Here is a 25,746-nt window from a genome sequence, read left to right as displayed (position 1 = left end):
ATGCTGGTGGGAGAGGGGGCAGGGTGGAGGGGAATAAAGGGGAGAAAAAAAATGGGACAGCTGTAATAGCATAATCAATAAAATGTATATATATAAAATTCTTTAAAAAACATTACTCTTAGAACATTTGGGAGGCTCGACCTATCAAGGACTGGAGGAGATGCTTAGACCAAGACAGAAAATGAAAGCACTATAAAGGAGAAAGAAAAACATTTACATAAAAATTTGATGAATGAATCACTCAAGAAATCCAGATGCTCTGAAGGAAAAGATAAACATATTGACCAGATCAGTTTTATCTTTGGCTAAAGATAACATTAATAAAGTCAATGAACACAAAAAATAGATCCTACAAAAATACAACATGGTAACAATGTTTATAACACAGAACTCTTAAAAATTAGAAAAGAGAACTTTTTTTTTTTTTTAAGGCAAGGACTATTAAGTGACAGGTCAATAGATCTATATTAGTTGACTTAGGCTGTATAGAAGACATTGAGAAAAAAATGCAGGGGTGTAAGAAATTATGGTATTGGTGTAAAGGACTGAATTCCTTCTTCGCCTTCCTTTTGTGTGTATGTAAGAGAGAGAAAAAATGAACATGGAAGGGAGAGAGGAGTAATACACGTGGAAAGAGAAAAAAAACAAAGGCACTAGCTCTTAATCCCAGAGACCACAGTGTGCACATCTGTTAAAAAGAAAAAATGTGTATAACTAAACACAAAACACACGTGTGTGTCTACGTGTATTTTTATAAAGGTGTACATATTTTGTTTACAGCAGGCAGGGGAAGTTCTGCCTTTAATACATCTTTGCATTGTATTGCTCCACTTGCTCTAGCAAGCATCTATTTAAAAAAAAAAAGATTTTATTTATTTACTTTTAGAGAGAGGGGAAAGGAGGGAGAGGGAGAGAAACATTTATGTGTGAGAGAGACATCAACGGGTTGCCTCCCATACGCCCCCAACTGGGGACCTCGCCGGCAACCCAGGTGCCCTGACTGGGAATCAAACCCGAGACCCTTTGTTTCACAGGCCAGTGCTCAATCCACTAAGCCACACCAGCCAGGGCGCAGCTATTATTTGTATAATTTAAAAACCACCAAATTAAAAAACATTTATTATACAACACCAACAAATTCTGTTTAGGTCACCTATTTACAATTGTATCTTCCCTCTCATATCTACCCCTCCAAATTCCTCCTAATTTGCTGCTCAAAGCACCATATCCTTTGGCCACTCACCTGGCATCTGACATACCAACTGCAACAAGGACTAAGCATTCCAATTCACACATTTCTATAATATACAAGCTTTTACTACGAGCACTTAAAAGTTTTCTATCATGGTTTTTCTGTCACTTCCCACCTTTGTTTTACTTACTGAATATTTTTGACCGGAAGTACGTATGCCTTGGGATTCCTTCTGCTGAGTCTAGGGCAATCCCAACTTTGTGTTCTTTGTCTTTTTCCCAGCTTTCCATTCAAGCAACGGTTATTTCTAGTGCCTTCAGTCTGGGAGCATTATGTTTCCAGAGCAGTGTTATCCAACAGAAATGTAAGCCTCATAAGTGATTTTAAATTAGCTAGTAACTACATTAAAAAGGTAAAAGAAACAGGTGAAATTACTTTTAATGTATTTTACTTAATCCAAAATACCTAAAATATTTCAACATGTAATCAATGTTTTTAAAATAAGATATTTTACACTTTTTTTATACAAAGTCTTCTAAATACAGTTGGTATTTTGCACCTATGACACATCTTAATTTGGGCTAGCCACATTTGAAGTGTTCAGTAATGTAAATAAGGTGCTTCCAGTGTTCAAAGAAACATAATTATAAACCATTATCTCTGAATACCTACCTTTAGCTGTTTCCAAAACTCAATTCCACCTTCAGTAGCTAAGCTAGATTTCCCACACATAGAGGATTTAAGTGACAGGAAAATAGTTGGTAGTGTGGGTTGCAATCTTGACAGCCATTACTACCTGTGGGGCACGGGGCAAATTTCACGATCTATGACTCAATTCCTTCGTCTGTAAAATGGGGATATTTACAGTACCTACTTCATTGATTCTTATGAAGATGAAAGGAGTTATATGTAAAGCATCTGTAACAGTGCCAGGTCTACATAGTAAATGTTCAATACATATTAGCTATTCCCTTAAACTCGCTGCAGGCCCTGAGGTACGTCCCACGAAAACACGAGAAACTCTGGAGCGGCTATGTTACAGAGCGGGTTGAGAACTAGGTCTCAGGCCATTACTGACGCAGAACCTACAAGTATGCGTGGGCAGACCAAGCCTAGGTAAAAACCGCTCCACTCATCTTTCCCTTCCAGACTCCCTGGCCTGCTCGTTCTGGTCGAGGCTGAGGCGCGAGGTAGCTGAGGGAACCCGAGGAGAAACTTCCAAAGGCCAAGCCACGGAGACAACTTTTCCGACAGGATGTAAGGGTGGCCACTGGAAGCAGAAAGGATGAACTTTTTTACTTTCCAGCTACCTCGGTAGCCTCCCTGAGGTGTGGTTACTTACCGACCTTCGGCTCGCTGCGCCTCTCCTCGACCCTCCCGCCCACTTCAGTGGTGAGGGACCCCTGAGAGCACGCGCGCGACCGTCGGCCGGTCGGGGCGTAGCCCGCGCTGGCTCCGCCCACCGCTCTCCGCTCTGGACCCCGGAGCGAACGCGCCAAGCTGACGCATTGGGGTTCCGTGGCCAATCCGGAAGCGCGGAGCAGTTTTAAACGAAGACGTCGGGTGAAGTAGCCGTCACCTCTTGGGTCTGCGAGGTGCTTGTTTTGCGTTGTGTTGAAGATGTGGCGGGTGAAAAAATTGTCGCCTTCGCCCCAGCCGGTGAGCGGGAGAGCCATAAGGAGAGAGACAGCTGAGTTGAGCGTGGGGGCGGGGTTGGGAGCGTGTGGAGTGTTTTGTTGGTCCTGCAGCTTCCGCGCGACTGGGATAGGAGCCTCTTCGCGTCCTGAGCTTCTTAGGAGGAGGGGCGGGGTGAGAGCCCAGGCTTCCTCACACACTCCCTTCTTTCTTTCACAGGGAAAACCAGCTATGAGAACTCCTCTCCAAGAACTTAACCTGCAGCCCGGTGCCTTCACCGGCTCTGGAAAAAGGGCCCGGATATGCTACTCGCGGACCCCATCATTGAGCAAACTGGAGCTGCAGGTGAGCTTCACCTGGCCAGCTTCTCCACTGGGCTGTTTGCCGAGGCCGAGAGCTCAGAGGAACTGAGGGCCAGAGCTAGAACGTAATTAATAACGATAATGAAGTCTTCTACCTTAGTGACATCCATTTACAGCTATTCAGGCCAACAGAGAGGTGCCCTAGGGTGGTTAAAGGAAATCCACTGAGAACCCGTAACTCTATTTAGCTGTAGGATTTTTATTACCTCCCCGTTCAATCTTTACGAAACTAGAGAGAAATTCTATAATATCATTTTGATTAATGGTTTCCCTTTAACATGGGCTTACTTATGCAGAGGTCAGACAGCTGCCAGAGTGAGGCAATACAGTGTGGAGCAAAAGCAGGTTTACAGTCGTTCTATGGAAGATAATACAATCATTAATAAATAAAAATACAAGAATAAACTCTGTTTCGCATGCTCTCAACAGTAAACCTACTTTTGCCCCCACCCTTTACCCATCCATTCTGTACCTTTCTCTTTCTGATAATGAAAACTATGTAGTTTACCATGTTCCCCCTCTTGCTCTGGCTTCTAGAAAGATTGGGGTCAAATATGATCATTAGATATAGCTATTGTACTCTTTGAAATAGGAAAATTTGCTTACTTTTTGTTTTTTGACCATGATTTTGTATTTCATTACCCTGATCAAATGACCTATGACTCTATCCTTTTTCATGCAATCTGAATTATTTTTGGAAGATGATAGGATATAAATAAAATAGGTTAGAGGAAGAAAGAATATGTAAAAATGGATGAGAGCCTGAGTAACAGATGTATCAGGGTAGTGGTCCTTTTTTTCTTTTTTCAATTTTTTTCTTTTTTTAAAGATTTTATTTATTTATTTGTTTTTAGAGAGAGGATAAGGAAGGGAGAAAGAGAAGGAGAGGAACATCGATGTGAGAGAGAAATGCCAATCGGTTGCCTCTCGTATGTGCATGACCAGGGCCGAACCCGCAACCCAGGCATGTGCTCTGACCAGGAATCAAACTAGCAACCTTATGCTTTGGGGAAGGATGCCCAACCAACTGAGCCACACAGGTCAGGGCCCATCTTAGATAACTAACATATGTGAAAATCCTTTCTTGCATCTTTTTATGTGTATCTGTTGGTATGTTTATATACACACATGTCCATATATATTATTATAGTACTTTTTTATCAAGGTAATTTTTTCTCAAATGCATTTTTCCCTTTTTTTGCTTAGCATCACTTTTACAGTCTAATTTTCCCTTCTTCTGGAGTTAATGTCTCCTACACATGCTCTGCTCTTCCTGAATAACCAATTCATTTTATTTTATTAAAGATTTTATTTGTTTAGGGAAGGGAAGGAGAAGGAGAGAAACATCAATGTGTGGTTGTCTCTCGCACGCTCCCTACTGGGAACCTGGTCTGCAACCCAGGCATGTGGCCTGACTGGGAAACGAACTGGCGGTCTTTTTGTTCGCAGGCTAGCACTCAATCGACTGAGCTACACCAGCCAGGGCACCAATTCATTTTAACATCCTGATGTGTATCTCTCCATATTTTTCTCTGTGTCCTTTTAATAATTTGCAAACATTCAAACTTATTTTATTGATAGATTACAATATACAGTCAGTTCTCATTATTTGTAGTAGTTATGTTCTATAAAGTCTCTGTGAACACTTAATTAGCAAATACTGAACTGCTGCTCCAAGAAGAAATATAGGGTTATGTTCCAGCTTTCTAGGAAACATTTTTGTTAACTAATCAACACAAACATTATTTTATGTATTTCTGTTTTAAAACACCTTTGTGTTAAACACACATACTGTTTAAGATTTTCTTTATTTATTTTTTGAGAGAGGGTAAGGGAGAGAGAAAGCGAGGGAGAGAAATGTCAATGTGCAAGAGAAGCATCAATTGGTTGCCTCTTACGTGCCCCCAACCAGGAACCTGGCTTACAACCCAGGCATGTGCTGTGACCAGGAATCAAATTGGTGACCTTTTGGTTTGTGGGAAGATGCTCAACCCACTGAGCCACACCAGTCAGGGCTTTAATATATATTGTTGATTCATTAACATAGAACTCACAGCCGAGAGTGCTCATGCCTGAATGAAGCGTATCTAACTCACATAATGCACATCACAGCTTTATTGGACTTAGGAACACTAGCCAGCACTGCAGCACAATGTTTGGAGGCCATTTAAAACTGAAATAACAAACCAAAACACAAAATGTGAAAATCATAGCAGTAACATAGATCATGAGAAGGACATTTATTTACTGTATGACAACAAAAACAAGACAAAATGTTACTTTGTTCAACCTCAGCTGGGGATGTGTGTTTCAGGTGATTCATGTAGACACTCTGCATGTCACAGATGACTAAAAGTGCTGCAAGTATTGATTTTAGGACCCTGATTGGTGTGACTCGGTTGGGTGTCGTACCACAAAGCAAAAGGTCACCTGTTTGTTTCCTGGTGAGGGCACCTGCCCTGGTTGCAGGCCAGGTCATCAGTTGGGGTCAGGGTGCATGTGAGAGGCAACTGAGCAATGTTTCTCTCTCACAAAGATGTTTCTCTCCTTCTCTTTCTCCCTCCATTCCCCTGTCTCTAAAAATAAATTAATAAAATCTTTTTTAAAAGTATTGATTTTGGGGATTACAATTAAATTTTATGAGTAGGAAAATTCACAAATACTGAATCCACAAATAATAAGGATTGACTGCATTTCTCTGCATGTTGCTTTTTTCATTTAACAATGTGCAAACCCCACTGTGTCAACAAAGCACAAAAATAGGAAAACCATGGCACTAAGTAATTGGTGTAAAACTATTCTAGAAGCTGCTATGGTATGCATGAATCATAATTCAGTCACATATGGTCATTTATGTTTCCTTTTTTTTTTTTCTTCTACAAACAATGCGTACAAATATCTTTACATATGTATTAGGTACTGATAACTTTATTTCAATATGGTACATTATTAGGACTAGGGTTGTTGGGTTGAAGAAAAGATATTTTTGATTGTAATAAATTTTCTCAAATTGCTATCTAAAATAGCTATTTCTCCAGCATTATACAAGAATATCCATTTTCCCACACCACCACCTGTGGTAGTTGTTAGAGGTCTTTAAAATTTTAGCTAGTCTGAGGTGAATTCTCATTGTTACTTTCTTTTAATTTAATTTCATTGGTTGATTCTTATATGTGCCCTGACTGAGGATCAAATCCACAACCTTGGCATATGGGAAATGATGCTCTAACCAACCGAACTAACCTGCCAGGGGTTTTCATTGTTAGTTTAATTTGCATTCTCCTGACTACCAGTGAGTGTATCTTTTATGTGTGTGTTGGTTATTTGGATTTGCTCTTATGTGAAATGCTTATTCATATTATTTGCTCATTTTTCTGTTGGGTTGTACTCTTTCAGTCATTTTATGTGGTGTTCTTTGTATATTATAGGTAATCATCTTTTGTCATGCTTTCTAGCTAGCTTATAATTTTGATTTTTATCTTTTAATTTAGGGGTTATCTAGGAATAGTTCTTAATTTTGAAGTGCTTAAAAACCTTTTTCTGTCACTTTTTAAATTTATTTCCCTGAATTATTATCAGACTGTAATCTGTATGCTATGCACCAAAATAGAGGATGCATTTTTCTAAGTGTTCTGTGAACAAATGAAAAGAAAGCGTATCTAATATTCAAAGGATGTCACATTCTATTTATATCCATTACCAGATAATTAATTACTCTGTCCTTGCATGTTTTTTTTTTTTTTCCAATCCTCACCCAAGGATATGTTTATTGATTTTAGAGAGAGAGGAAGAGAGAGAGAGAGAGAGAGAGAGAGAGAAACATCGATGGTTTCTCTCCTCCTGTATGCACCCTGACTGGGGATCAAACCTGCAACCTATGTAGATGCCCTGACTGGGGATTGAACCCTCCTTGACCTTTTGGCGTATGGGATGATGCTCTAAGCAGTTGAACCACCTGGCTAATATTTATTCATTCATTCATCAGCTTTATTCATAATAGCCCAACCCTGGAAATAACTCAAACATTCAAAGGGCAAACAGATAAACCAACTGTGGTACATCTGTGCAGTCCAATTCTGCTCAGCAACCTTGCATGTTTTTTAACTTGCCAGATCTGTTGAGTTGTTGTTGTTTTTCTGTTGAGTTGTTGTTTTTTTTTTTAGATTTTATTTATTTATTTTTAGAGGGGAGAGGGATGAGAAAGAAAGGGAGAGAAACATCGATGTGTGATTGCCTCTTGCATGCCCCCTACTGGGGACCTGGCCTGCACTCCAGGCATGTGCCCCAACTGGGAATTGAACCCATGACTCTCTGCTTTGCAGGCCAGTGCTCAATCCACTGAGCCACACCAGTCAGGGCCAGATCTGTTGAGCTTTGAGAGAGGTGCTTTAAAGTGATTTCTGAAGAAAATTGTCTTAAGATACACGTAACATAAATCTACCATTTTACCCATTTTTAAAGGCGCAGTTCAGCAGTGTTAAGTTTATTGACATCGTTGCGTAGCCATTCTCCAGAACTCTTTCCATTTTGCAAAGCTGAAACTATATTCATTAAACAACTCTTCATTGTCCCCTCTGCTAGTCCCTGGCAACCACCTTTCTGCTTTCTGTCTCTGTGAATTTGACTACTCTAGGGACCTGCATGAAGGGAATCATACAATATTTGCTCTTTGTGACTGGCTTATTTCACTTAGCATAACATCTTCAAGATTCACTTATGTTGTGGCTGGTGCTCAATCCACTGACCCACACCAGCCAGCACCGAATTTTCTTTTTTCTTTTTTAAGGCTAAATAATATTCCATTATATGGATATACCACATATTTTTTTTATCCATTCGTCTGTTAGTGGACACTGGGGTTTCTTCCACCTTTCAGTTATTGTGAATAATTCTACAAAGCACATAGGTACACTAATACCTCTTCTGGACCCTACTTTCACTTCTTTTGGGTATATTCTTAGAAGTGGAATTGCTAGATCAAATGGTAAGTCTATTTTTGTTATTTTGAAGAACTGTCACATTGTTTTTCATAGCAGTTGCACCATTGTACATTCTTATCAACAGTGCACAAGGGTTCCAAACATCCTCACTAACCTTTGTTATTTGTTTTTTACGTAGTGGCCATCCTAATGGATGTGAGATGTTAACTTCATTGTGGTTTTTATTTGCATTGCCTTAAATATTCGTGATGTTTAGCATTTTCATATGCTTCTTGATCATTCATAGATTTTCTTTGGAGAAATGTTTGTTCAGATCCTTTGCCCATTTTTAAAAATTTGTTTATTGATAATTTTAAAAAATTTATTGATTTTACAGAGACAAATGTATTTAAAAAATATAGAAAAAAGATTATTTTTATATTTATTATAATTTTATTATTTGTTACCATAAAAAGAATGATTTGTCTCAAACATACACACACTTTAATGTAACATGCCACAGATATGCTATATATGTGTATGTGTGTTTATACTCATGTATATATGTACGTATATAAAGCTCAGATTGGTCATTTTAATAAAGGGCAAATAAGCATTAAAAAAAATTTATTGATTTTAGAGAGAAAGAGGAAAAACGAGAAAATCAACTTGTTGTTCCACTCACTTGTACATTCATTGGTTGATTCTTTTTTTCCCCCACTTTTTTGTATTAAAGATTTTATTTATTTATTTTTAGAGAGAGGGGAAAGGAGGGAGAAAGAGTGGAAGAGAAACATTGATCAGTTGCCTCTTTCACACCCCCAAATGGGAACCTGGCCAGCAATCCAGGCATGTGTCCCAACCTGGACTCAAACCAGCAACCTTTCTGTCCTTGCAGGCCAGCACTCAATCCACTGAGCCACACCAGCCAGGGCTCATTGGTTAATTCTTGTATGTGCCCTGACTGGGGATTGAACCCACAGCCTTGGTGTATCAGGATGACATCTAACCAGTTGAGCTACCCAGCTAGGGCTAATCCTTTGCCAGTTTTTAAGTTGATTTGTTTGGGTTTTTGTGTTGTTGAGGTTTTAGGAGGTCTTTATATATTCTGGATATTAATCCCTTATCAATTTTATGATATACAAATATTTTCTTAAGAGATTTTTAAAACATGTAAATAGGAACTTGATAAACACAGCAAAAACTTTAAGGTGTATTTTTGCATCTAAAAGTGTTTGGTTTGTATATTTAGCTTCTGAGCTATTTAGTATTGACTGATTGATGTTTTTTGTATCATGTATCTTCAGTTATGTCTTTTATCATAATAGTGCTATGACCTTACATTCTGTGTTGTCTGATATTAATACTGCTGCCTGTGTTCTCTTGTTTGCTTTTCCTGGTGTCACTTTGCTCTCTCACTTATTTTCTACTTTCCCTTTAGTACTTTGAAAGGAAAAAAAACTGTTTCTACAGTTAACCTGATTTTATTGATGCTTGCCTTGGGGTGGGGAATAGATCATTCAGTAAAAACAAAATATGTCTTATCATGTACAACTTTTAAACTACAATGATGCACCTTAATTACTTCTGTGCACACAAGTCTAATATTACAGTTTTTAAAAAAAAACACAATTAAGACCTCTATGAGCATTTTATAATACAATAATTCCTAATTTTTCTTTGTAGATAGATCAGGCACCTCCAAAATACAAATTCCTGTTTAGTGAATGCTTTACTTAACATGAATAATTAAGGAAATTAAGTATGTGGACAGCCTTAGGATAAAGTGACTGTTATATATTTAGCTAACAAATCATAGTGTCAAATGGTAACAATGTATTTGCAAATAAATTTCAAAAATTAAGTTAACTTTTTATAATTAAATAAGAAAATATATTGATTTGCTAAAATAAATAAGATGTGATGTAGTAACACTTCACTATAGAGAATGCATACCAGAACATTTATAAATGATGAATGAATCTTGAAAGAAAAACTTTTAAAAGTTAAAATATGTGAAAGTACATTAAACACACAGCTTAACAAATTTGTACAAAGCACCCATCATTGTAACCAATATTCAGGTCAGTAAATAGGACATTTGTAGACTATCAAAAGTCATTCTTAGACTTTTCCTGTAAGCCTGATTCTTTTTTGCTTTTTCTTTTTTTAAATAATTTCTCTTTCTATCTAAAACTTGCAAAAATAGTTTTGTCTTCCCCTTACTTAAGAAATTTTATCTTTTTTTGTATTTTTTCTTATTAATCCTGTTTGGAAATGGTGGACCATTTCAATATACAAAGTCAGGTCTTTCTTTACCTTAGAGAAATTTTCTTCTAATACAGGATGAGGCAAAAGTAGGTTTACCATTGTGAGTATACAAAACACAGAATTTATTCTTTTATTATTCATTAACTATTATATCATTTTCCATATGAACAACTCTAAACCTACTTTTACCCCACCCCGATTATTTGTTAATCAGTGCCTCACCTGTATGTGTTCTCTTTCCTCCTGGAACTTATTTTGTTCACATGGTAGGGGTTTTTTTGTTTTTTTGTTTTTTTTGCTTCTTTAAAATAGTAATTTTGGATTGTAGTCTTTTTTGTTTTTGTTTTTGTTTTTTTTAGACTTTATTTTTAGAGAAAGGGAAAGGGAGGAAGGAAGAGAGGGAGAGAAACATTGATGTACAAGAGATACATCTTTTGGTTGGCTCTTGCAAGCCCCCAACTGGAGACCTGGCCTGCAGCCCAGGCATGTGCCCTGATTGGGAATCGAACTGGCAACCTTTTAGTTTGCAGGCCAGCATTCAGTCCTCTGAGCCACACCTGCCAGGGCCACATGTTAGGTTTATTGGATTTATATTCCAGTCCTCTCAGCTTTTCCCTAAGATTTAGTCCTTTTTTTTGTGTGTGTGTGTGTTTTTTGGTATTTTTAATCTTAGCTTTAAGGTATTTCTTCCATTTGATTTCCCAGGCCAATAATTCCAGTCTCAACTCAGACCATCCTCTTCAAGTTCTGTTTACTAAATTTTTTTGTTTAACAGTAATATTTATTATTTCCAGAAAATGTGTATGTGTGTGTGTGTGGTAGTTGATCTTTTTATGTAATCATTTTTGGGGGAAGCGTGTTTTCAAATTGTCTGAAATCTGTTTTTTCCATCAGCTGTGTTTTGTTGGGATCTACGTTTTCTAACTATCTTAGGGTTTGTTCTTTCTCTGACTAGTAGATACATTTAAGTACATTCATATTTTCCTTCTCTGGTTCATTGAGTCTCAGGACCAGCAACCCTGCAAGTGGTAGAAGGTGCAGGGTCCTCATCTCTGAACCAGCAGTAGGGAAGTTGCTAGTCTCTCATCAGGGCACCAGGAGAAAGTCTCTCTGCCCTTTATTCTCCTCTGCTACAAAGGCTAGAGCCCTTCAAATCCAAGGATTAAATGGATTCAACCCATGTATTCAGCATACCTTCAGCTCTTGGGGTCAGGGAGACTAGGTTACTGGCACAGGTTGGTGTTGCTCTTTCCCCCTAGGATTCCTGGATCTTTGTGGGCTCCCTAACACTGGTCTCCAATTTTTCATCCGTTCTGGAAGGAAGAAAATCTTGTACCAACTCTAGATTCTACCAGAGTTTGAGCCTAGGGAGCCCTCCTGCTCTTCCCCCTCGAAGTGAGTTGGAGTTAGAATTGAAGAGTGGGGTCACTTTCAAACTACCATCTCCCTGTGGTATAAATAAATTATCTCAGCCTTGCTTATATTGTAGGTGGATTCACTTGGAAGGACCCAAGATGGCTTCCAGCTTTTTTCCCCCTGCTATTGGGTCTCTGTAGTGAGCAGCAAGGCTTAGCCAAAGTCTTACCTAAGCAGAAGAAATGAGAATTCTTTCCTTTTCTTGAGTTCAGACAGTATCCTGTACCCATCATTTTATGTTGGGAACCAGAATTGACTGCCTCGATCAACTACTTTTGTTTCCTTTGGCAGGAGAGCAACAACAATTCATCTCCAGTGGATTTTGAAAATGCTAAGATCACAGACTCCCCATCAGAACAGTTCGTCCATCCCTCAAAGTGGCTAGAAGCTTGTCAACATGAATCAGATGAGCAGCCCCTAAATCTGATTCCCCAAAACAACTCTACTCCCAAAACATCTGAGGAAGCAGTAGACCCACTGGACAACAAAGTGGTTAAAACCACGGTCCATGTGTCCTCTCCAGGAGGGCAGCAGCAAGACGTTACACCTGAGGCCCATTTGAATACCATGGCAGAGACAAACAGTTTCCCTGTAGAGGAGCCTTTGAGGCCAGGTGATTTGCCAAGAAAGCAGGGGGAACACTGCATGAAAGACAGCTTTTCAGAAGTTGTTCCTGCTCTGCCTGAGGAACTTACATTCCAGGATCCTCCATCCCATCTCTTGGAGTATCCACCAAATCCTTGTCCTGAGCAACAGGTACAATGCTCCAGGGAAAGCCTGAGGGACAGGAGAACTGAGACTGTGCCTGAGGACTTAGTGTCTTCTGAAAGTAATGCCTTCTTGCCTTCCTCCATGCTCTGCCTTCCCTCTTCAGCTGCCTTAGCAGCAGATTTCCCTGTCAGTCATGTGGACCCAGGGGAGGAAATTGTAGGGCACAGAGCTATAGAGGGAAGAGAAACAAGCATTTCTGCACTGCCTGAGGAGGCTGAGTTGGGAGATAAAGCACTTGTCTCAGTTATGGAAGATACCCCATCCATATGCCTGACTCCAATTCCGGGAGAAATGGAGTCCCAGGCAGCTCCAGGCCCAGCAGTAGAAGATGCTGGTAGAATTCTCATCCCCGATACAGGGCCTTGGATGTCCCCACTGGCCTGGTTGGAAAAAGGTGTAAATACCTCAGTCATGTTGGAAAATCTCCGCCAGAGCTTATCCCTTCCCTCTGTGCTTCGGGATGCTGCAACTGGCACTACTCCTTTCCCTACGTGCTCGGTGGGGACTTGGTTTACTCCTCCAGCACCACCACAGGAAAAGAGTACAAACACATCCCAGACAGGCCCAGTGGGCACCAAGGACCATACTTCTGAGGGGGAGCATCTCCTATGGGGGTAAGTGTGCCCATATCCTTGTGCCTCCTGGGCTCCATTAACCTGGACCTGCCACTCCCATCCCTTCCCCCGCTTTCTTCTCATGTTCTGTTTCTGTTATAGCCATCCTCCAGATCTGACTGCCTTATCTCGACACGACCTGGAAGACACCCTGATGAACTCTCTTGCCATTCTGGAGGGTCTGTCCCGCCAGCTGCAGAATTGGAAGAGCCACCTAACTACCCCTCACCCAGAAGTTCAGGACAGTAGCACACAGACTGACACAACTGACACCTCTCTCCGTGGGGTAAGAAGGTTACTCCCAGAGCATGGAAGATTCCAGTGGGCCCTCTTCCTCAAAATTTAAGCTGATAAACTGCCAGAGGGCAAAGGAGACTCCTTAACCATAGGTTCATCCTTAGAATATGTAAAAGCTGTGGATCTTGAAAATTCCTTAAAGCTGTGGGTACTCACTATACCCCTGGGGTATGTCAAGACTTTACAAGGAAATGTAAGTTCTAAAGGAATTGGTTTTTAGATCTTCATCTTCTAAGTACACTGCTAACTTTTTTGCTTTTCTACTTCCCCATTCTCAATTGCCCTTGCCCACTTTACTTTAGACAACCATGTTTACTGCCTATCCTGAATCTTGGATTGTCAAGAGAGAGCAATCAAATAATACAAAATATTTGTGTATATGCTAAGAAGGTTATATAATAATCATATAACCTGTAATTTTTGCATGCTTTTAACAAAATTGGAGAAAAGCTTTAATTATTTTAGTGGATCATTAAACATTTTTAATGAAAGTTCACTATGAGATTTTTGGCATATATCTCCAAAGGAGCTCCTAGAATTGGATGACATGCCCTTCCTGCCTTCTTTCACTCTTACTTATTCCCATTATTTATGTGAAGATTTCTCAGTGCTCACATCTAGAAGGATGGAAAGTAGGCATAGAATTATTGCTGAGCCATGTCTTGTTGTAGGAAATTATAGTTATCCACAGACACATGAATTAACAAGGGGAGGGAGGCTCTATCCATTTCATTAATAGATGATTATCAATCAAATTTTATAAGATATGTTTGTGATTTTATTAAAATTATAATATTGCAATGATTAATATGCAATTGTTAAAAATAGTTCTCTATCCAAAAGAAATGTTTTCACATAAAAGCTTATGGTCAGAGGAATTTAAATGAAATTTTAATTTAGATGAACTTTTGTTTTTGTTGATACACTGATTAATAATAGACTTTAATGTATAAAAATACATTAGGATAAAATTTTGAGAGGACTAAAAATACAAGTTCAAGAAGAAAAAATGATATAAAATTTCTGAGTGTTAAAGAAGAGGTTCATGTATTTTTAAAGGTTAAGTATTAAGTCATTATGATGAATATTTATACCACTGGATATATTTGAGTGATTTAACACTTTTAAACTGTCAATGTTTTTAATGTAGTAGAAATTACAGCCTTTATAACAATTTAAACTTAAGGGCACTCAGTCTTTCAAAATTATTACAGCAGATATGAGAGGAAAAGAGTTGTAGAGAACTCTAGCTGTGACAACACAGGCTGAGGAAGGAAGGGGATGGCGTCAGGGGAAGGAATTGGGAGGCTCAGTATTGTGGCTGGTGATATTAATAGGTGGCTGCTGCTAAGAAGAGATGTCCTCCAAATGCCGGAAGACCTCCTTTGGGTTGAGAATATCCTCAAATAATGACTTTACCTTTTGCCCAAATCCTGGAAACCACAGGCTCATCATTCTTTAGCTACTAAATTTCTCTACCGTGTTTTCTTATTTTTATATCCTTTTCTCTTGTCCTTGGCCTGAGTTGGCCTTACACCTGTTCCCCAAAAGCTTTCCAGATCCCTTTGGAGGCCACTGAAGCAGAACCAAAGAGGAGAAATGACAGCACCTTCAGCCATTCACCATCACAATGCCACGTCCTTACCGCTTGGCTTCCTCCTTCACTCTAATCTCATCGCCTGCCTGACTGCGCAGCTCTGAACTGCGCACGCGCCTAGTCCAGGGCTCATGGGGTACTCCGTGCCTTACTGCAGGACACAAGAGGGAGTGATGACTGCTTTGCTAGGCAAGGGAGTGATGAACTCCAGGATGTCTGTCCCCTTAAATCCAGACTGCTGTAACATTGTGACTTGTAACATCATGACTGAGCATTGCTGCTCCAGCAGTCAGTTTTTTTCACAGAATGGCTGCCTTTCAGCAGTAATGAAGTCTCCCTGCTTTTCTCTTAGAACTTAAGTCTTTCCATAGCTCTGCTGCCTTTGAGATCATATGTGTCTACTCTATATAGCACACTAAGATTTTTGTCTGCTCCAAGATAACGAACAGAGAATAAGGAAATAAAAATAACTAATAAATATTTGAGTTTATCATTACTGATGATCAGAGAAATAAAAATTGAAGCAATAATGCTATTTTCTTCTGACAAAACAGCAAAGAATAAAATAGATAATGCCGGTAAGCATTGTCCTACTGTCAGTAGAATATACGGTGGTTCAACATTTTTTTTTTAATCCTCACCCAAGGACATGCATATTGATCTTAGAGAGGGGGCAGGGAGGGAGAGAAACATCAATGTGAAAGAGATGAATGTACCCTGACTGGGGCCGAACCCACCACCTAGGCATGTGGTCTGACCGGGAATTGAACCCATGACCTTTTGGGTTCAACCTATTTTGAAGGACATTTAAATAAGACTCTTAAAGCAGTTCAAACTTTTTGACCCAGTGACTTCACTTTTAGGGCTAGAGCCGAAGAAAAAAAAATTCTGCATAAAGATGGTAACTTTAAAAAAGATAAAGAGCCCTGGATGGTGTGGCTCAATGGATTAAGCACCAGCCTGTGAACCAAAAGGTCACCAGTTTGATTCCTAGTCAGGGCACATACCTGAGTTATGCACAGGGTACCTGGTTGGGGGGGTGTGAGAGGCAACCAATCACACACACCAATGCTTCTCTCCTTTTGTCCCTCCCTGCCCCTCTCTAAAAATAAACAAATAAAATCTTTTTAAAAAACTATAAAAAATGAAAATATAATAAAAAATAATGGCATATCCACAAGTTGGGATATTTTATAGTCATTTAAAAGTATTTATGAAGAATTTTTAATAACGGGAAAGTAAATTTAACGTAAGTTCAAGGTTTTTATTTTATTTATTTCACTTGAGACAAGATTTTACTTATTTATTTTTAGAGGGGAAGAAAGGGAGAAAGAGAGGGAGAGAAACATCAGTATGTGGTTGCCTCTTTTGCGCCGCCCACCACAGACCTGGCCTGCAACCCAGGCAGGTGCCTTGACTGGGAATCAAACCAGCGACCCTTTGCTTCATAGTCTGGGACTCAATCTACTGAGCCATAGCAGCCAGGACAAGTTCAAGGTTTTTAAAGAAAGGAAATCAGAGCTCAGATAACCTCTGCGAGGCTTTGAGGTGAGATAAATTATCAGCAGAAGTTAAAAATGGATGGTGCTCCACTTTGATAGGTCCCCCTAAAGCAGATATACCTATTTCAGGCTATTACAATGAGGAGAGTAAACATAAATTCAGGGCTAAATAACATTAGTATAATAAAAATAAGTAATAAAAGCAGGACCCCCCCAAAAAAAATACATATATATTCTCAGTTGTTTTTCTTAAACATTACTATCATCAAATCTGACACAATAAGATGCATCCCAATTTTGGTGGTGTTAAAAATGCAAAAATATAATCATCTTAAAACTTAATATGGTAATTTTTTTTAAATTGGTAGTTTACAACTCTCCCCACCCTCCAGGCACATGAGGGAAGTATAATGACTTATAAGTATTAGTCAGTTACACCAAATCCTGATGTATTCACCAATTATAGCAAATCCTGATAGCAAAATCTTAGTGTGGAGATATATTGAAATCTCTTGAAATAGGTGTGACACTGTTGGTTAAAAATCATTGCTCTAGGTGATGAAATTAGTAATAATTTCTTTTTCCATTTTAATCACTTCTCTATTTCCAAAATGTTACAATAAATACTATCCTTATAATTAGAAAAAAAGTTGTTTTAAAAAGGAAATTTTTACCTGTCTGAATTATTTTCTGACTTGGCTTCATCAAGCTGTGATTTTGCTCCTGCTTTTAATAGGAAAGGCTCCTGTATCTCAGTGGGTGGATGGGGAAATGGGGTACTTGTGATGCATGTTGCCTATGCAAAAGGAACAACTCTGTTTCTCTGGCTAGATAAGTAAGAAACCTCATCATCTTCAAAAGACCCAAGAGATTGGACAGACTCTGCAGCAGACCAGGAATGTTATGGTAAGTGTTGATTGACCTTATCCCACTACTGGGTCTCCTGGGAAAATCAAGAATGGAGAATCCTGGATGGTTAGTCGATGGTGGTACTACTCAGTGGTGGCAGTAAAGGGAGGAAGGCCTCCAAACTTTTGTTAAGAACATCTCCTCTTTATTGGAGCTTGAAATTGGGGTCAGTGGCTTTCCTCACCAGTGTCCCTGCTTATTTCCTGCTTAGTGACTTTATTTGATGTAGCCTAACCATCTCTCCCTGTACAGCAATCATGGATGCTGGTCTCTAAAGAGCTGATGTCCTTGCTTCACCTATCTCTATTGCACTTAGAGGAAGATAAAACTACTGTGAGTCAGGAGGTAAGCAGCATGAAGATTCAGGCAGAGGTCTCTGGTGGGACTGAAAGCCAAAAGAAGGAACCAGACACAGCATCTGATTTTTATTCTGTAGTCTCGGCGTGCAGAAACCTTGGTCTCCTGCTGTTGTGATATGTTGAAGAAATTGAGAGCAAGGCTCCAGAGCCTTAAAACAGAACGGGAGGAGTCAAAGCACAGAGAGGAAATGGCTGTTAGAGGCAAGGATGCGGTAAGGTGTCAGGCTTTTGTTCCTGGATGTGAGTGGTCTCTCTTCAGGGTTCCTGCTGGAACTCAAATTCACTTGAGACAGAGATAGGTGGTCTCAGAATTGCCTGCTCTGGGGAATAACGAATTAAACTACTGATTTGGTAGATAATATGGCTTTTTGTGCTGTTTCCCTTCTCTGCCCATCATGTCCTCAAAACCCCTTCCCTAAACAGGCAGAAACAGTGCTCGAGGCTTTCTGTGCACATGCCAGTCAGCGCATCAGCCAGCTAGAACAGGACCTGGCATCTGTGGGGGAATTCAGAGGACTCTTGAAGGAAACCCAGACCCAACTGGTAATTTGAGGGCATTTTCTTTATTGAGATCCATGCTGATACATGGGAAGATGGTCATCTACCCCTACTTTGTTGTATCCAGAGGAAGGGGGCCTCTTCCATAGGTGCTCCTTGTTGTGTAGGTAGGCCTTCACACTGAGCAACAAGAGCTGGTACAGCAGACAGCGAGTCTTACTTCAGTCTTGCAACAGGATTGGACATCCATGCAACTGGATGTGAGTATTTGTGAGCGTTATACCACTCCTTTACTCACAGCCAGCCCTGTTAGGAACCTTGCCTTACGAGTGCTTGACTGACGTGCTTGCTTCTCCTGGTAGTATATAACATGGACAGCTTTGCTGAGCCGGTCTCGACAACTCACAGAGAAACTCACAGCCAAGAGCCGGCAGAGTCTGCAGGAGCGTGATGCTGCAATCGAGGAAAAGCAGCAGGTACAAACCAGGAGTGGCAACTCCTTAGGCCTGGTTTCCTCCTCCTCCTCTACAGGCCTTTCAAACGAGTGGTATCATTAGCCTCTTACCATGGACCTGTCTTCTTTCTACCCTGTGGGTTTGGAGATCATCCAGGTCCCTTCTCTGTAAGAGGGTGTTGGGCACAGTTGTTTTCTTTGCCCTTCAGCATCTTCTTCAGCAACTTTTCTCCTATTTCCACTTTTTCCTGAGGATCAGCCTTATTTGCTACAGTGTTGCTGCCCAGGAGCAAGGTAGTTTGCTGTTCTGTCCAGAAAGAGAAGCTGGACCAAGTCCTGCGACTCTTGATTCAGGGGAAACTGTGAGAGAGAAACTGTATTTTCGTCCTAGATTTCCAAGGAGCTGGAACAAGTCTCTACCCAGTTAGAGGACTGCAAAGGCCAAATAGAACAACTGGAGTTAGAAAATAGTCGCCTAGCAACAGGTGAGTGTGCATGCATGCAAGCTGTTGTGCCCTGCTAAGGTTTTGGGTATGGCAATAGAGCAACAAAGCACCTGATTAGAGCAGAAGCATGGGGAGGTTCTGGCCTGGTGATCACATGGTGTCATTAGGATACTTTTGGTTTAGATCTTCGGGCTCAGCTGCAGCTTCTGGCCAGCATGCAGAGTCAGCTAAAAGAACTACAGAGTCAGCATGCCCACTGTACCCAGGACCTGGCCATGAAAGAAGAGTTGCTCTGCCAGCTTGCCCAGAGCAATGAGGAGCAGGCTACTCAGTGAGTTCCTGTCAGGTTATTGTGTCAGTAGGTGCACAGGATATAGGACCAATGGGATCTAACATGAGGTCTCTGGCAGATGGCAAAAGGAAGAGATGGCACTAAGACACATGCAAGCAGAGCTGCAGCAACAACATGCTGTCTTGGCCAAGGAAGTACAGGACCTGAAGGAGACTCTGGAGGTAAAGATATGGCTTGGGGCGGGGAGCTGACAGGAGTGTGACTCTTACCTGAGGGTATCTAGGTGAGGTTTGAGGCTGTGGACTAGGAAAAGCCTCTGTTCCCAGGGCTCTAACATTTCCCACTGAGATTAATTTTCCTCCCCTCCCTTTCTCATTCCTTTCCTCTCTTCCTTCTCCTGTTTCCCCAGTTTGCAGACCAAGAGAATCAGGTAGCTCATTTGGAGCTGGGCCAGGTTGAGTGTCAGTTGAAAACCTCACTGGAAGTGCTCCGGGAGCGCAGCCTGCAGTGTGAGGATCTCAAGGACACTGTAGAGAACCTAAAGTAAGATCTCTGCCTTTTTGTGCTTTTCCTCTAAGTGCTTATCTTTCCCAGGACCCTTTTAGAAGCTAAAGTCTCCAGGGATGGAATTATAACGGGGTTCAAGAGCCTAATTTCCTTTGAATGCAGCTCGTGTGGGATTTGGGAGGGTGTTCAGAGAAGGTAACATAGTCTCTCTGTTCCTTCCTTATTTCAGGGCTAAACTGGCTAACACCATAGCAGAGAACCAGGAGAAAGAACTGGAGAAGACATGCCAGTATGCCCAAGAGCTAAGGGTGCTGACTAGGCAACTACGGAGCCTGACCTGCTTCCTACAGACGAAACTAAATGAGAAGGTAAGGATCTGGGTATTCCTTCTCTTTCCTTCCAATTGTATCTTCAAACAAAGACGGTTTCATTTTTTTTCTTCCCAATGTCCATATTTCCTTTTCTTTTCCTGATGCATTAGTTAGGGCTTCCCCTGTGATGTTGAACAGGAGTGGTGAAAAGGGATATCCTTGCTTTGTCCCTGATCTTAGAGGGAAAGCTTCGAGTTTCTCAACATTAAGTATGATGTAAGCTGTAGGTTTTTTGAAGATATTCTTTATCAAGTTGAGGATGTTCTCTATTCCTAGTTTACTGAGATTTTTCCAGTTGTATATTGTGTAGAATGGTTTTCCTAAAACACTACTCTTGTTCCATTTCTGTGACCTTCAGTGACTCTCAGTTGCCTACAGGACCTCCTCAACCTGTCACTCAAACTTTTCTTACCTTTTTTAAAAAAATTTTTATTTTTTTTAAAGAGAGGAAGCGAGAGAGAGACAGAGAAACATCAACTTACTGTTCCTCTTATTTATGCATTCTCTTGTATGTGCCCTCACCAGGCATTGAACCTGCAACATCGGCATGTCAGGATGATGCTCTAACCCAGCAGTCCCCAACCTTTTTGGCACCAGGGACCAGTTTTGGGAAAATTGTGGAAGACAATTTTCCCGTGGACCAGGCTGGGTGGAATGGTTTTGGGATGATTCAAGCTCATCTCCTGCTGTGTGGTCCGTTTCCTAACAAGCCCAGCCTGGACCGGTACTGGTCCATGGCCCAGAGGTTGGGGGACCCCCGCTCTAACCATCTGAGCTACACACCAAGGGCTCAAACTTCTTTTTTCGTCTCCTACCACCCTATTAATTGAACCCTTTATTGCAGCTAGACCAAACCGCTTATACACTACACAAATGTCCCATCTCCCTTAACACCTTTTCCTTTCCTATTAAAATACTCTGTAGTTTACCTTCTTCAAAATGTCCCCAAGTCACATGGACCCAGTGATCTCTTGAATTTCTGTTAATTTTCCTTGGATGTCTGGTCTCTTCAACTAGACTGTATTTAAAAGAAACCAGAAATTTAGTCTTGCTTCTTTGGTTTCCCCGCAGTGCACCCTAAACAATAAATGGTTGATATCTTTCAGAATACAGAGTTAATTAGCTTATCCAACCAGGATCCTGAACTCTGAAAGTGCTTATGATCTGATCCTCTTCCTTAGTGTGTACTGAGCACAGGAAATGTAAAAGAATCCATAGTCTTGCATGGGAGACAGGAAGATGTAAACTTGTCACCCTGACTTGTGATCATGACAGAAGTCTGCATGGATGACCACTGTGGGAGCATTGAGAAAGGAGCATCAGTTCTGATTTTGAGAGTTAGGATGTCTTCTCAAAGCAGGCAACCCTTGGGCAGTCTTAAAGCTTAGAAGTTTGTCAGGAGTGAGTACACAGGAAGGCCCACAAGGCAGAGGCAACAGTGTATGAAAGTCATAAAGGCACTGTGCATACAGTTCTATAGTATCTACTTTGTAACAAGGTGTGGGTGATGTGCTGGGACTATAGGTGAGCAATGCAAGGCCCTATTCATAAGGAATGTGGCAACTTTGGGGACGGGGAAGTAGCTCTTTATAATTATGGAGTGAAGGTGCTTTGTATGTGAGGATGACAAGGAGACAAGGTAGAGAAGTACACAGGAGGACATATTTTGAAGGCTTGAACGAATGGCAATTATAGACGAGGTAGAGAGGAGGCAGTGGTTTGGATGAATCCAATTCCTATTTAGGAAGTAGAAGTAATAGAACCTTGTGACCAATTTGATGTAGGAATAAGGTAGAAGAGTGAATGATGATCTCTAGATTGCTGGAAAGGTGGTGACACTCTTTAAAACTGGGGTTGGTAAACTTTTTCTGTAATGTGAAATGTTATAAATATTTTCAGCTTTGTGAGCCATGTGGTCTCTGTCTTTACTCAACTTTGTCTTTGTACCTCAAGAGCAGCGATAGGCAGTATGTAAATGAACGGGTGTGGCTGTGTCCTAATAAAACTTTATTTACAAAAACAGGTGGCAGATCAGATTTGAGCTGCAGACAGTAATTTGCTGCCCCCTGCTCTAGGGGGTCATAAATGCAAGAGAAACAGATTTTTGGTGGGGTGGGACTGGGAAAATGGTGAGCTTAGCTTTATGCATACTAAATTTCAGGTGGAATGTGGTACATTCTGGTAGATTTTTCACAAGCAGTTGAGTCTCTGGGTCTGGGGATTGGGAAAAAGTCCAGTTGTGACAGACAGATTGAAAGGTTATCCTTGTAGAAGTGGATATTTTTGTGGGGCTCCCGAGGTGAGGCCACCTGGGGAAAGATTAGAGGGTGAAGAGGACCAAGGCTTAACCAGAAGGAGCCCAACAATTAAGGACTTGTGGGTAGAGAGAAGAAATAACCATAAAGGTATAAGGCCTACCTATGAAAGGGAGAGAGTCATGTCCCAGAAAGTAAGAAAAGAAAGTTTCTAAAGAACGTGGTCATAGATGATCACATAGGTCAGGTAAAATAAGAGCAAAAAGTGTCCATTACATTTGAAAGTAAGGGTGCTATTGACCCAAATCACAGAATTGTGGTAGATTAGTGTTGCAGAAGCCTGAGGGTAGTGGGCCTGGGAGCCAATAGATGATGAGAATTTTAGGCAAGAAATGTAGGTCTTTCTTTATTTTTAATTGAAGGGAAAGAAAAAAGGCAGTAGGTAAAAGGGGATTTAAGGTAAAAAGAGGTTTTTTAAAAATAATTGTTGTTGCTTTAGTGAGAGAGAACTAAGTTCAGGAAAAGGAGATAAGGGAGAAGTCGAAGATAGAGAAAAGAGGTAATAGAACAGCATTCTAGAGGAGGTGGCTGGTGAGTACCTGAGAGCTCAAGGGAGATCACTGAGCATGAAAAGCAGCTGATGTTTTGTTCTCATTTGCTCTTAGGCTGAGCCAGAGATCCTCCTAAAAAGCACAGCTTGTGTTTCTGCCCAGGAACACCCTTCGCCCTCTGACAGCACCTTCTTGGGAAGCATCTTGACAGTAACAGCAGACAAAGGTTAAGGGCCCTGGAATGTAGGGGTGGGAAAACTGTGACCCTGCTGATATCATCAGCTGTTGAAGATTCCCACCAACAGACTTGCCTCTCCCAGGCTTCCATTGTGGCAGACCTTGACTGGATCACCAGAGGGGCCCTCTACCATGGTTTGTTTTTGTTTCAGAGCCAGAATCAGCTCCAGTATCCTTGCTTGGAAGTGACAAGAGTGCTTTCACCCGAGTTGCATCAGTGGCTTCCCTTCAGCCTACAGGTTAGGATGGGCTCCAGGGATCCTGCCTCATTTCTAGATCAGGTAGTGAGGATAAAGTTAACTAAAGCAGTGAAAAGTGCTTTGCTCTAAAAACCTCAATTCTACTTGGGCTCATTTTATTTCTGTCTTTTGGGACCAGCAGTGTTCCGGACGTTCAAATCCTATGGGTAGGGAACATGGATAAGAGTTGTGGAAATAATGGCTACACACTCCTTCCTTCCAGAGCTAAAGGGCTCTACCTCTATCTAGGACTTTCTTTTTCAGAGATCCCAGGCATGGAAAAGAGCCTGGAAGAAATGAGTACTATGACTCTGGAGCTTCAGAGTCTGTGTTCCCTGCTGCAAGAGTCTAAAGAAGAAGCTGTCAGGACTCTGCAGCAAAAGATGTGAGTTGAGTATAGTCTTGGTGAGAGAGGTCTGCCCCTTATATCAAGAGCTCAGCTCCTGAGAAGACAGGAATAATGTTGAATTTTCTTCCCTAGTTGTGATCTGCAGGCTAGGCTGCAGGCCCAGGAAGAACAGCATAAGGAAGCCCAGAAGGCAAAGGAAGCGGACATAGAGAAGCTGAACCAGACCTTGTGCTTGCGCTACAAGGTGAAGGAGGGGCCTAGAAGTGGGGCGATGAAGAACTGGGGCAGCTGTACTGGCCCACTGGGAACGATTGTCTCTCCTTCTCTCCAGGAATCTGGGTGTAGGGATTTTCCAACGACTGCCCCAGTTCTGCCCTTCCGGGGGTCAGATATTTCACATGTTTGGGAATCAGTTATGGGCTGACACATCTCCCAGGCCGACCTAGAAGTCAGGAACTCTAGCAGAGCTCTTTCAACACTGGGACGTGCCTAGCCTGACCTAGCCTTAGAGGAGGAAGAGTGTTACCAGTTGATAGCAACCTGGGCTGAGCATGGGTCAGGTACTAAATCCTATTTCCTGGCAAAGGCTACAAAGAAGCTAGCTCTCTCAGTGACTTCTTACTTCCCTTTCCCTCACAGAATGAAAAGGAACTCCAGGAAGTGATACAGCAGCAGAATGAGAAGATTCTAGAGCAGATTGACAAGAGTGGCGAGCTCATAGTATGTTCCTCATGATGGTCAGCTTCTACCTTCTGTGTCACTGGTAGCCAGAATCTCAAATATGGGAATTGGATCCCCTGGTCTATCTTGTTCACAACATGAGATAAGAATGATGGAAAGGACCTTTGAGGGCTACTGAATACCCCTTTATTCTCACCTCCAGAGTCTTAGAGAGGAGGTGACCCAGCTTACCCGCTCACTTCGGCGCGCGGAGACAGAGACTAAGGTGCTCCAAGAGACTCTGGCAGGCCAGCTGGACCCAAACTGTCAGCCCATGGCCACTAACTGGATCCAGGAGAAAGTGTGGCTCTCCCAGGAGGTGACTCAGAGTTAACACAGGGGCTGGGCAGCTGGTGGGAACCACAGGCTGTGCCCCTACTGATCCGAACGTATCTATAGGTAGACAAACTGAGGGTGATGTTCCTGGAGATGAAAAATGAGAAGGCAAAACTCATGGTCAAGTTCCAGAGCCATGTAAGAATTCCCATGCCATTGAGGGGCCAGTTCTCACTGCCACTACTAGCAAGTTCCCTGCCATATTTTACTTTCCCCACAAGCTATACTGTTCTTTTAAGCATAGGACTTATGCAACTTACTTTCTAGAGAAACATCCTGGAAGAGAATCTTCGGCGCTCTGACAAGGAGTTAAAGAAACTAGATGACATTGTTCAACATATTTATGAGGTAAAGGAGGAAGGGACTTGAACTAAGGGACCTGGTATAAGGCCTGGCCCCCAGGAGGTAGTGATGAATATAGCTCTGGTTCACAGATTGTGCTGAGAGCTGGGTCTGACTCACTGTTGCAGCCTCTTCTGTGGCTTCTAGTTTCTCCCTTCCAATTCAGTGGGTGCTTCCTGGGGCTGCCCCCTGGGGCTGTGACTCTGAGCTGCCTTTTCTGCCTCTCTTCCCAGACTCTGCTGTCCATCCCAGAGGTCGTGAGGGGTTGCAAGGAGCTACAGGGATTGCTGGAATTTCTGAGCTAA

At 41.3% G+C, this 25,746-nt stretch overlaps 1 protein-coding gene across 1 annotated transcript; it reads left to right on the top strand.

Annotated features, from left to right (window-relative positions):
* Positions 1–2,782: 2,782 nt before the first annotated feature.
* SPAG5 (sperm associated antigen 5) lies at positions 2,783–25,746 on the top strand. The gene is made up of 24 exons (XM_054572952.1): positions 2,783–2,851; positions 3,047–3,172; positions 12,087–13,180; positions 13,283–13,466; positions 17,417–17,482; positions 17,738–17,830; positions 17,922–18,056; positions 18,268–18,387; positions 18,510–18,602; positions 18,705–18,818; positions 19,188–19,281; positions 19,426–19,573; positions 19,653–19,755; positions 19,944–20,077; positions 20,271–20,409; positions 23,333–23,444; positions 23,608–23,694; positions 23,959–24,079; positions 24,176–24,287; positions 24,683–24,763; positions 24,927–25,082; positions 25,163–25,237; positions 25,367–25,447; positions 25,675–25,746. The coding sequence occupies exons 1-24, from the start codon at positions 2,813–2,815 to the stop codon at positions 25,744–25,746; spliced, it is 3,579 nt and encodes a 1,192-aa protein (XP_054428927.1). The 5' UTR covers positions 2,783–2,812.

Source organism: Pteronotus mesoamericanus, unplaced genomic scaffold, assembly GCF_021234165.1.
Source record: "Pteronotus mesoamericanus isolate MK-2021 breed Mesoamerican mustached bat unplaced genomic scaffold, CSHL_Meso_final contig_246, whole genome shotgun sequence".
Classification (NCBI taxonomy): domain Eukaryota; kingdom Metazoa; phylum Chordata; class Mammalia; order Chiroptera; family Mormoopidae; genus Pteronotus; species Pteronotus mesoamericanus.
The sequence above is the reverse complement of the archived record's forward strand: the minus strand, read 5'-3'. Positions and strand labels throughout refer to the sequence as shown.

Bases quoted from the DNA above. Each gene is read 5' to 3' on its own strand.
- SPAG5 (XM_054572952.1), top strand. From the start codon at position 2,813: ATGTGGCGGGTGAAAAAATTGTCGCCTTCGCCCCAGCCG. The intron at 3,173-12,086 runs GTGAGCTTCACC...TTCCTTTGGCAG, and splicing joins TGAGCAAACTGGAGCTGCAG to GAGAGCAACAACAATTCATC. The intron at 20,078-20,270 runs GTAAGATCTCTG...TCCTTATTTCAG, and splicing joins GACACTGTAGAGAACCTAAA to GGCTAAACTGGCTAACACCA.